The 12,386-nt window shown below is 47.6% G+C and overlaps 1 protein-coding gene across 1 annotated transcript; it reads left to right on the plus strand.

The window, feature by feature from the left end:
* The first annotated feature begins 207 nt into the window (after positions 1-207).
* Positions 208-5,213, plus strand: LOC133393305 (uncharacterized protein K02A2.6-like). Its single transcript, XM_061657752.1, has 2 exons — positions 208-2,961; positions 3,031-5,213. The coding sequence occupies exons 1-2, from the start codon at positions 549-551 to the stop codon at positions 4,926-4,928; spliced, it is 4,311 nt and encodes a 1,436-aa protein (XP_061513736.1). The 5' UTR covers positions 208-548; the 3' UTR covers positions 4,929-5,213.
* The last annotated feature ends 7,173 nt before the right edge of the window (positions 5,214-12,386 follow it).

Raw genomic sequence — 12,386 nt, forward strand, 5'->3', positions numbered from 1 at the left:
CTTCACTGATGTCGAAACCAATACCACGCAACTGGTGTGCTGTGCCCACTATGTCGTTCACGAAACTTTCCATAGACGCACACGATGCTAACGTTGTGTTGATGAGTTTCCTTAGAAGTCCTACACGACGCGTTAGTCCCGTATCCTCGAACGCTGCTTCCAGCTTCTTCCACACGTCCCGCGCAGTTTCCGCATCTTTGACATTGTTGTGCAAGCGCGGTCTTACGCTGGGCGCAGTACGCAGCCACAGGTACTCGGTGTTGTCTGGTAACCGACAGCATCCGACGTAGCCGAAGGGTTCGTCGGTACTTCGCGCGGCGGCAAAGCAAGAGAGATCGGCTCTCTTCCATTTCGGGTGCCGTCGTAGCAGGACGTGTTTTCTACCGCGTATCGTCTTTTTATATGTGTACAATTTTTAATGTGTTAGTTTACTAAAGTTATTTTGTTAAATAAAAGCATACAGTATCCAAAACACAAAAGTGGCGACGAGTTAAGTGAACCCAGTCAACGTTTTTTTAAGTGCAACAATTCCGCGAAAACGCCGTCGAATGTTAAGCCCCGAAGAGACGCCGATCACCGAGGAGCAGAGACGGCTGTCGCAGAATGGTGTCCTGAACGCAGCATTCATACAGCATCCACCACCATCGCAGAATGCGCCATCGTTGCAAACAACATCGGACATCACAATGATACAGCAAATGCTGCACCTGTTACAGCAGCAAATGGCCCAACAGCAGCAGCAAATGACACAGCAGCAGCAACTATTTTCTCAGCTTATGCAGCAACGGGAACAGCAGCAACCTACACCAGTGACCCATTATAGTGAGCTTCAACCTTCCGCGAAACCCAGCAATCCGGAGCTCATCCTCGAAGCTCTTGCTGGCAACATTACCGAGTTTCATCATGATGCGGAAGCCAACATCACATTTGAGTCATGGTACGCGCGATACGATGATCTTTTCTCGCAAGATGCATCCCGTTTGGACGACGCAGCAAAAGTTCGACTCCTTGGACGAAAGTTAGGAGCAGGCGAGTATGCTCGTTTCACCAATTTCATTTTACCGCGTGCCCCCCGTGACCTTTCATTTTCAGAAATGGTGGAAAAGCTCACGGTGCTTTTTGGCAAAATGGAGTCGACCCTAAGCAAGCGGTATAAATGTTTGAGCATCACCAAATCGCGCTCCGAGGATCTTTTGTCATTCACCGGCCGAGTAAACCGCGCATGCGTCGATTTTGAATTTGCATCTATGACAGAAGAGCAATTCAAATGTCTCGTCCTGGTATGCGGATTGAAGGATGAATGTGATCGTGATATTCGTGTCAGGCTGCTTGCTAGCATGGAAGAGCGCACAGATGCAACCCTAGCGCAGCTAGCAGAAGATTGCCACCGGCTAGCACGAGTTAAAGCGGATAGTGCTATGATCGCGACCGATACGAGCGAACGTGTGCACGCGGTCCATGCGGGTGGAGATAAGCAGCGGTACCAGAAGAACGACGAGCGAAACTCCAAACCGTTTGACAGAAGCACTGGTTCCAAACCCCGTAATCCGTGTTGGCTTTGTGGTGCATTGCATTGGTCCAGGGAATGCACGTACAAGGCGCACAAGTGTCGTGATTGCGGTCGCATCGGTCATCGAGAGGGACATTGCGCTTCCTCACACCGCCGCACGAGGCATAAGAAATTTCACCAGCGACCATTCGTAGCAACCAGAGTGGTACGAGTCAACGTCTGCAGTGTCCAGCAGCACAGAAAATTTGTAACCATCCAGATCGAGAATAAATCAGCAAGGTTACAATTGGATACCGGCTCGGATATCTCGGTTATCAGCCAGCGCATGTGGAAGCAGTTGGGTAAACCATATCTGACACCAGTAACGGTAAGAGCCAAAGCAGCATCCGGTGACGTCCTCAGACTGGAAGGTGAGTTCATAGCGAACGTGTCCATTGCAAACCGTACAAAGCGAGCTACCATAAGAGTGTCCAAAATGGAGTTGGCGTTGTTGGGAGCGGACATGGTTAATCTTTTCGCCCTAGGAACGATCCCGATGGATAATTTTTGCAACAACATTAAAGAAGCAGATCCACGGTCCTGGGAGGACAAATTTCCGTCGGTATTCCATGGCACGGGGATTTGTACCAAAGCCAGCGTTCATCTGCAGCTACGAAAAGATGCCCGTCCAGTGTTTCGTCCCAAGCGCCCCGTTGCGTATGCAATGGAAGAGATTGTCAACAAGGAGCTCGATCGGTTGGAAGGCTTGGGCATTATATCACCTGTCGATTACTCGGATTGGGCAGCACCAGTCGTAGTGGTCAGGAAGGCTAACGGACAGATACGACTATGCGGCGATTATTCGACCGGCCTGAATGCAGCTTTACACCCGCATGAGTATCCACTTCCGTTACCACAGGATATTTTTTCTAAACTGGCTAGATGCAAAATATTTACACAACTCGATCTTTCAGATGCGTTTCTCCAGGTGGAAATAGAGACAGGATGTCGGCCATTGCTCACGATTAACACACACCGAGGCCTTTACCACTACAATAGACTTCCCCCAGGCATCAAAGTAGCACCGGGAGCATTCCAGCAGATCATGGACAAGATGCTCGCCGGCATAAACGGAGTATCAGCCTATATGGATGACGTGATTATCGGTGGTAAAACGCAAGAAGAGCACGACATCGCCCTGGAGGAAACAATCAAACGCATACAAGACTATGGCTTTACAATACGGTCAGAAAAGTGTGCGTTCAATAAGCCACAAATCCGCTATTTAGGGCATATTATAGACAGCCAAGGCCTCAGACCTGACCCGTTGAAGATCGAAGCCATTAAAAAACTGCCTCCACCCAAAGATATCTCAGGAGTACGATCATTCATCGGTGCGGTGAACTACTATGCAAAGTTCATCCCAAGTATTAGAGATCTGCGTTACCCAATGGACAAATTGCTGCAAAATGGTAACACATTTGAATGGACACCGGAATGCCAAAAAGTGTTCGAGCGTTTCAAAACCGTTCTTTCGTCAGACCTCCTGCTCACACATTATGACCCGAAGCTTGACATTGTGGTTTCGGCCGATGCTTCATCTATTGGACTTGGGGCAACGCTTAGTCACAAATTTCCTGATGGATCTCTTAAGGTGGTGCAACACGCATCTAGAGCGCTGAGTAAGGCTGAAGAGGGTTACAGCCAAATCGATCGAGAAGGTCTCGCCATCATATTTGCTGTAACGAAATTCCATCGGATGCTATACGGTCGACATTTTACGTTGCAAACCGACCACCGGCCATTAGTGCGAATTTTTGGAAGCAAAAAGGGGATTCCAACGTATACAGCAAATCGATTGCAGAGATTCGCATTAACACTTCAGCTTTACGACATGACCATCGAATACATCCCCACTGGTTCTTTTGGCAACGCCGACGTTCTTTCTCGCCTCATACAAAACCATGCGAAACCAGAGTCGGAATACATCGTAGCAAGCATCGAATTAGAGCAGGATCTCAGGTCAGTTGCCGTAAATGCCTTACTAACATTCCCTATTCGTTTCAGAGACATTGAGCTCTACACTCAGCAAGATCCGTCGCTCCAGAAGGTTTACAAGTACGTGCGAGATGGTTGGCCTCGCGACGTAGCTTACGGAACAGATCTTGCACGGCTCTACGATAGAAGGGAATCGCTGACCAACGTGGATGGCTGCATTCTTTTTGGAGAGAGAGTAGTCATCCCGGAGAAGCTGCGCAATCGCTGTTTAAATCAACTACACCGAGGACATCCGGGAATGCAGAGGATGAAAGCGGTTGCACGTAGCTACGTATATTGGCCTAAGTTGGATGACGACATAGCACGTTATGTGGCCTCCTGCGAGGCATGTGCAGCAGCGGCAAAATCACCACCAAGGGCAACATCAATGGCGTGGCCAAAACCTTCGGCAGTTTGGAACCGAGTTCACATCGATTACGCGGGCCCTTGGGAGGGCGTTTATTTCCTGGTTGTAGTCGACGCGTATTCCAAATGGCCGGAGATCGTCAAAACTACGAGCACCACCACAACAGCCACGATTACCATTCTAAGGAACTTGTTTGCTCGTTTCGGTATGCCTGCAACCTTAGTCAGCGACAATGGCACACAGTTCGTTAGCGGTCCGTTCAAGGAGTTTTGTCAGCACAACGGGATTGAGCATATTACTACGGCTCCCTTTCACCCACAGTCGAACGGACAGGCGGAGCGATTCGTCGATACTCTTAAACGTTCTTTGAGGAAGATCAGAACGGAGGAGAGTAAGCTAGATGAGGACTTGGAGCTTTTCCTGATGACGTATCGTTCTACACCAAATGCTCAACTCGAACAGCAGAGAAGTCCAGCGGAGGAAATGTTCGGTCGCCCGATAAGAACTGCATTGGAGCTATTGCGACCTCCTTCATCGTGTGAAGAATCTTCCCCATCATCATCAATTTCATCAGTTCGCAGATTTCATCGCAGCGACACAGTTTGGGCAAAGTATTTTAGCAACAACTCGTGGAAGTGGATCCCAGGGGAGATTGTCCGCAGCTGCGGGCGTGTAATGTTCGAGATCGTTGCCGAAGATGGACGATTGTTAAGGCGTCACGTGAATCAGCTGAGACGACGAGTTGGTAACGGTTCATCTCCAGCAGTTCAGCTACCCCTTGACGTGCTGTTGGCGGAATGGAAGGCATCCAGTCAGCCCGAGGGTGGACATCATGTACCGGCAACCCATTCTACTGATCAGTCTGCATTTGAGACATCCCAACACACTGCGGCCTCCACACCACCACAACCGCAGCAGGCCCTGGAGACCGAACATCCTACAGAAGGTACGAACCAGCAGCAGATAGGCGTGCCACGTAGGTCTTCTCGCGTTAGAAGACTCCCCCGTCGGCTTGGAGCCTATCAGCTCAATTAACAGGGAGAGATGTTGTGCAAGCGCGGTCTTACGCTGGGCGCAGTACGCAGCCACAGGTACTCGGTGTTGTCTGGTAACCGACAGCATCCGACGTAGCCGAAGGGTTCGTCGGTACTTCGCGCGGCGGCAAAGCAAGAGAGATCGGCTCTCTTCCATTTCGGGTGCCGTCGTAGCAGGACGTGTTTTCTACCGCGTATCGTCTTTTTATATGTGTACAATTTTTAATGTGTTAGTTTACTAAAGTTATTTTGTTAAATAAAAGCATACAGTATCCAAAACACAAAAGACATGGACGTAATTGATCGGGTCCAACAGCAAAATAATTTTTGCTCTCGCTTTCCGGCACTTCTGCTTGTCCACTTTCGTCTCATCTTCCGGTTTTACCGCCTGCCACAGGTCCTCCAACTCAAGGAAAGTTTCTACAGCAAACTTCCACGTTGGCCAATTTTCGCGACCAACAAGCCTTTCAATCGACGGTAAATTATTTGCAGAACTAGTAGCCATTTTGTTTTACTGCGTTGGGTCTGGGCCCATAACCTATTGGAAACACACGTCTGGATGGTTCGAGTTCAGATAATAGAGTGAGGCTGCGCTCTGGCACCAATCGAACACGACAACCGACTCGAACAAACCCATATAATCATATGGAGGTGCACTGTCAGACACAAACAAACAAACAAGACAAACATGTCAAATCCCATACATTTTTCATGTTCGATGTCGTGTTCGATTGGTGCTAGAGCGCCGGGTGAGAGTTTATTTACAAGTGTATACAATAGTTCATGCTTTCGGGTTGGACAATACCCAACATCTGTCAAATGACAGTTCGACCCAACTAACCTACAATGACAGTTCGCTTCAACCAACAATATGAACAAATTTAATTAATGTAAACAAAGTTTGAAACCTGGGGACCTTACGGCAAGTGACGAATTGTCAAAATGCACTAGAGTCCACCACCTGATATTTTTAAATCCACCTTGGGTGGGTCGCCATAGTTGGGGGGACTTTGGTGTCATTTTAAACCCGCTACACACCGTTGGTTTCAAAAAGTATAGCAAACAGAAAACTTTCTTTCTTGCTTATAGGCAAGTGCATTTTTGTATTTATTCATTTTATTGAACAAACATCAGAGATACAAAATCAGGCAACACTTACTGCAATTGTCCTCGCGTGTCCATGTGTCTCGTAGATGATGCGGAATAAAGGTGAAAATAGCAAATAAATTAATGATTTCTTAGTCTTCGTCTCTATCTGTCCTCACCTGATCTCGGATTGCATCCACCTTGCGTAGAGCTTCGGTTGACAGTAAAAGATGCAGCGGTTCTGAATAGTACTAAATCTCGCCGATAGATGACGCTGGACATTGGGACATTGGTTCGTGTTCGAGGAGGCGAATGAGCTGCGCGATTCGTGCGCGATCGGGTGATTTCTCGCCATCGCAATTCGCAAATTCGCACGCTTCATCTCGGCGGCATCTCGACATCGCGACCGAAAAACGGGTACCATTTTACGAGGTGTAATTAGAATCCGCGCAATAAACCGTTTCCATCAAAGGCACACATCCGCGTGTTTGGAAGACTCTCCCTGCAAAAAAAAGGAAACGTTTTCGCTACGCGATTAAATGTTAATGTTCACAAAAAAATTTCATGTTTTTTTTTAGTTCTCTATGTTCCAATCCGGGCGAAGTTTTCAATACTTTTGCATTCATACTTTAAAGGCTTGCGTCCATCCAGCCTGGGTAATAAGTTCTTTTTTAAATTCTGCCGCCGGTTGATGCTTTGATGTTGATCCTGTTTCGGAGATAAAAGCGTCCACCACTTTGACGCATTCTCATGGAGACGCACGGTGGCGGCTGAGCGCCACTGTCCCAGAAAACCATCACTTTTACCCGTACAAAAAAAAAAAAAAAAAAAAACCGTAGAAAAGAAAAACCCAATAAAAGAAGCACACAGGACGCGACACAGGATCTGCACAGAACTCGCACAGGCTACGCCAGGCCAGGACACCGGTACGACGAAATGAACCAAAATCGGACCTGGAAATGTAACAACACTTGGATGCGTTTTCCAAAACCCACACACCACAGGTAACTAGATGGTTACCAGCCGAAAATGCCTAATCTGTCAAGTTGCTGTTTCGATCGTAGTACACATGTGAACATCACCCAACCAAAGGCTATATATGTAAACCACACTTATGCATCAGGTTATATCCTCACTACGAGTAAACGCAAGGTGACGTGTTTTCGCTCGCTCTCACTTTTAACGGTTTTTTCGAGTGTTTTTGCGAAAAATTGATTCTGCTGTTGCTTCCAGTTACATTTCGCAGGTGGCCAAAGAGAATCGAACATGTCGATTAGAGAAGGACGTGCGCCCAATTCTAGTTCGCCGGAGTCCTTGATGGTGGTGAATCTCTCCACCTATCGGATTGAAGGCGAATTCGATGCTGGTGGCTGCGGCACGGTGTTGGTGGGCAGCCATGCCCGCTCCAAGCAGCCGGTGGTGATGAAAATGGCCAGCAAAGAGGTGGACCGGCTCCTGCTCGCCACGGAGCGCCGGATCTATGCGCGGCTGCCGAAGGCCCGTGGATGGCCCAGACTCATCGACGCCGGTACGTATCGCAAACGCGACGTGCTGGTTTTGGAGCGCCTGGGGCCATCCCTGCAGGACTTACTGAACTTGTGCGGAGGACGCTTCGGTCTGAAGACGGTTTCGCAGCTAGCGCTGCAACTGCTCGACAGGCTGGAAACATTCCACGAGCTGGGGTACGTTCACCGCGACCTGAAGCCGGACAATGTCCTGCTGGGTCGCGGAACGACCCGCAAGACGCTGCACATGATTGACTTCGGTCTTGCCGAGCCGTATCGGCACCCACGCACGGGGGAACACATAGCGCAGGATGCGTTTTTCCCGTTCGCCGGAACGATCGAGTTTGCACCAGTGTTCGCTCATCTGGAGTATACACCGAGCAGGCGAGATGACATTTTGTCGCTCGCCTACATGCTGGTGTTTTTGCTCCGCGGTGGCCTACCGTGGTATGGTACCGAGGAGCGATTTGATCCGGACGAGGCACTGCTTCTGAAGTTGTGCATTACGCCCAGCGAGCTGTGTAGAGGACTGCCGGCTGAGTTTCAGCGGTTGACCGAGTACGCGTTGCAGATGGAATTCTGCGACGCGCCGGACTATACCGAGCTGAAGCGGATGTTCCGGAATCTGCTGCGCCAACATTCCATGCAGCACGATTTGCATTTCGATTGGAACCGGTTTGGCTGCTAAACCAGCACCTAATTTCTTTTCTTCTCTCTCTCTCTCTCTCTCTTCGTTCCAGCTTTCGTAAAGTGACGTGTAAGTCACCCCAGTATAAGGCGCCGTGAAGGAACAGCCCGATGCTGGGACGGTGGCCAAATCCGATCCTCTGCCTCCTCGTGGCGCCACTGGATGTTGGCCTCTGGTGTTGTCAGACTCACCAGCGGCCTAACCAAAGAGGACGGTCAGTGGGACACCAAGCGTTTGCTCAACGAAGCTACACGTACATTTGATGCTATGGGGGTTGAAGGGAAATAAATATGTATTTATTGTATTTTAGTGTAAGATTGAGGCCATGTAAAAATACACGTATAGCATTGGAATAAATTGAAATGTACAAATGCCTATATAAAACGAGTTAATTTTCGAGTTTGCAATGATTGCGATTTTCCACTCTTTCTCGCCGGACAGCATCAACTTCAAACGTACATTGTGGGGATGTTTTCCACTGCCGACGCCGATCCACGAACACAAATTTTGATAGGCCACCTGTACATGAGCATAGCTTTCGAACGCGAGCTTATATAAGGGCGTGCGTGCGGGGCATCGATGGAAAGCTCTCGCCAAGTACTATCCGACGGTGGGGTATTGCACCTCCTCCCGCCCTCCCTGTTCCATACTGCAGGAAGGAAAAACGTCAAATTGATTTCGAACGGAAGCTAATACAAAGCTATATCAGGCAGCGACAGACGCGTCGGTACAAGTTGTGCAACTTTTGTCTCACAAGCGTGTCCTCCTAGGAACCACTCAGGTCAACTCTTCCAGTCAAAAAACGTGATTTTGTGTGAAATTTTCACCGTTTTACACACAGGTGTGGGAATGTTTTTCCCCCCTTCCCGGATCCATTGCTATCCCTCGTTGGATAGGGCGCGGCTAGTAGACCAAATTTGGTACGACCATTTGCGTAGGTACGACCAACACTCGTTACTCAAAATCGGAGTCAAAGTCCTTCTGCAGAACGCGCCACGGGCTGTCATTTGAAAACGGCCTCCGGAAAATTAACCGAATTTTGGTATGTGATTCGTGATGGAAAAAGCCATCGAACACTTCAATTTACATCGGGATTTGGATGCGTGTAGCGAAAGAGAACGTTTCTCCTTCGACGCTTAGATAATCGAGATAATTCATTTGCTGCTACTCGCCGTTTGTCTGAAGCATTCTTACCCCGGTTTAGTAGCGATGTCCAAATCTGCAACCGAATGTAGAGGAAAGAACTTCAGTCCGGAATCAATGGCCTACAAAAATGGACAACTAAAACGGGATATCAGGGAAATGTAAAATATTTCACACCAAACAACCTTAAAGCTTGGGTTGTTCCAAAAATATTGTATCGAATAGAAATAGTGTCTTCGAAAGTCTCTGGCTCCTCTTTACCGTACTGCTCTGAGGCATTCTATCGGGGCCTTTATAGTCCAGTCCTATTCCATCACTGTTCTGCAAAAGCGAGCAGCTTTATTTCTTACATATCATCACAGATTGGATTACAGAAGCCTTCATTGAAAGTGCCAAACAGGCATTCACGGAACTGACGGAAGGAAGAACGGTTGCCACAAACTGCAGAACAATCACGAAATGGAGAAAGGTTATGGGTCCAAAACAGCCCCAGAGTTGATTGGGAAATGCAAAACAGAGCCGATAGATGATGCTAAATTCAGATGGTTCGTGTTCGAGGAGGCGAATGAGTTGCGCGATTTGTGCGCGATCGGGTTTCTCGCCATCGCAAATTGAAACTCCCTACCTTCGTTGGATCGAACACGGATCATACGCTAAGAGAATGATGCGAAGCGCATGTCTCCCATGGAACGTGTTGAGACTGTAACGCAGATGAAGCTGTGCCGCAAACCACGTAACAAAGCCTTGTCGATCGAGATTCTCCTGTGTCGTGTACCGGGTTGTGCAAGCGTTGAACAAGCGAGTGCGAGACACGCACGCAATTTCTGGATGAAGGATCATCATTGACGCTGAAGTTACCCTAGCAGCGAGTATCAGATTGAAGGGCCAGCCGGGCCCCCACTTGAGTTGCAGTGGACGGCCAACGTGAAACGCAAGGAGACGTTTCAGCTTCACGTTTGACCTGGAGCCTGGAGATTGCCGCACGCGGGGGAGAGCGGTCGTTCACGGCGACGGTTTCAACAGCTAAGTTTGCCACAACAAAATATTCATTATCCCACACTGACAAGTTCGAATGATTACTTACAGGATCGGCCAGCGGAACATCAGAAGGATGGTACACCGAGAACCAGGCTTGGAAAATGCCAATCGGCTTGGAGAATGTGCTCCTACTACTTCCACCGCTGGAGCCTCAATCTGGGTGATCGATTGCGGTGAGGGCGATGTTGGGATGGGCTGTTTACGGGACACAAAAGGGAAACACCATCAGGCGAGTGACGATACCGGGTGGTGAGATAGTATGCACCACCAAACACACAAGCAGCGGGAAAGGCAACGTCGACGTACCAGGACCAGGGCATCCTGCAGCAGCACAGCGGTGTCTATGAGCAGCTGCTATGACGGCCGAATGCCACCGGTAGCAGCCATCCTTACGACAATTCCAGCGGCAGCAGCAGTACGTACGATCCACAACACCCATCGCGCAATTACTCCACCGCTACACGGCCGCGCACGGAAAGCGCATCTGAGCACGGAAAGTGTAAAGTGTAAATCGGGAAAAAACGATGACAGTTGTTGAACCCGTTGTAGCACGGGATGGGGTGCGTTGCCAAGGTGGATTCAAAATATCAGGTGCTGGAAAAGGCCCTTTACCCGGTGGTGGGTCCAAGGTGGATTAAAAATATCAGGTGGTGGATTAGGGCCTTTGGGGGGTCGCCATAGTTGAGGGACTTTACGTCATTTTAGAACCGTTGACCATTGGTTTCCGCACACAAAGCTTAGCAAATATAACAGATTTCTTTGTTATTATGTGCATTTTAGTGTGTCTATTGATTTTATCGAAAAAACGTAATATATTAACAAAAGATTTGATGATTTGTTTATGCACGAAATTTAAAATCATGCTAGCATGAGTTCTAATCTCAAGTAAATTGCGGCCATGCGGCTCGTAGATAATGAGGAATTAATGTAAAAATTGAAAAAAAAATAATGATTTCTTAATTTTTATCATAAAAAATGTCGAAAACACAAAGAATTCTAGAATAAATTCACAGAATAACACAAAATAACACACTTTAATGTATGTTTCAATGTTAAATAAGAACTCACAAAGTCCAAAATATATTTTTAAAGAATATTTATTCGAAAAAATGGGGTAGATAAATTATATGTATTGGAAACACACGTCTGGATGGTTCGAGTTCAGATAATAGAGTGAGAGTTTATTTACAAGTGTATACAATAGTTCATGCTTTCGGGTTGGACAATACCCAACATCTGTCAAATGACAGTTCGACCCAACTAACCTACAATGACAGTTCGCTTCAACCAACACTCCTCCTCGAACTGGCTTTCCTAAATCGTAACCAGTCCTATTTCTTGACGCAATTTACTTAGTCTAATACGCGCAAGCGGCTTCGTCAACAAATCTGCTAACATGTTTTCTGTAGGACAGTATCTGATATTAATGACTTCCTTTTGCTGCAAATCGCGCACAAAGAAATAACGTGTCTCGATATGCTTGCTACGTCGCTCTATACGTTCACTATTAACCATTTTAATGCAACTTTGATTGTCCTCAAATACTTCTATAGGCTCTTTAATTTCTAGTCCTACTTCTTCTAACAATCGTCTAACCCATATAAGCTCCTGACAACCTTCAGCTAATGCTACGAATTCGGCCTCGGTAGAGCTTAAAGCAACGCAGGTTTGTTTTCGAGAACCCCATGCAACAACTCCTCCACCTAACAGGATTAGAAAACCGGAGTTAGATTTTCTTGAGTTGGAGTCACTTGCCCAATCGGCATCTACGTACATTTGTACTTGTTGGTTTGTTGAACCTAGCTGCAACTTATGATCAATAGTTGCTATCAAATATCGCAAAACTCTTTTCGCTTCTATCCAATCTTGTTGAGTTGGTTTACTGGATTTTTGAGCTAATATTGATGTACTAATAGCGATATCTGGTCTAGTGTGCACGGCTATGTAAAGCAGACCTCCAATGAGACTAAGATAATTTTTGTTATCTGGAAGTGGCTCA

Source organism: Anopheles gambiae, chromosome 3 (genome assembly GCF_943734735.2).
Source record: "Anopheles gambiae chromosome 3, idAnoGambNW_F1_1, whole genome shotgun sequence".
Taxonomy (NCBI): domain Eukaryota; kingdom Metazoa; phylum Arthropoda; class Insecta; order Diptera; family Culicidae; genus Anopheles; species Anopheles gambiae.

Excerpts from the sequence above, each read along its gene's own strand:
- LOC133393305 (XM_061657752.1), top strand. The coding sequence starts at position 549 with ATGTTAAGCCCCGAAGAGACGCCGATCACCGAGGAGCAGAGACGGCTG. Across the intron at positions 2,962-3,030 it reads GGACAAATTGCTGCAAAATG|ACCTCCTGCTCACACATTAT; the intron begins GTAACACATTTG and ends TTCTTTCGTCAG.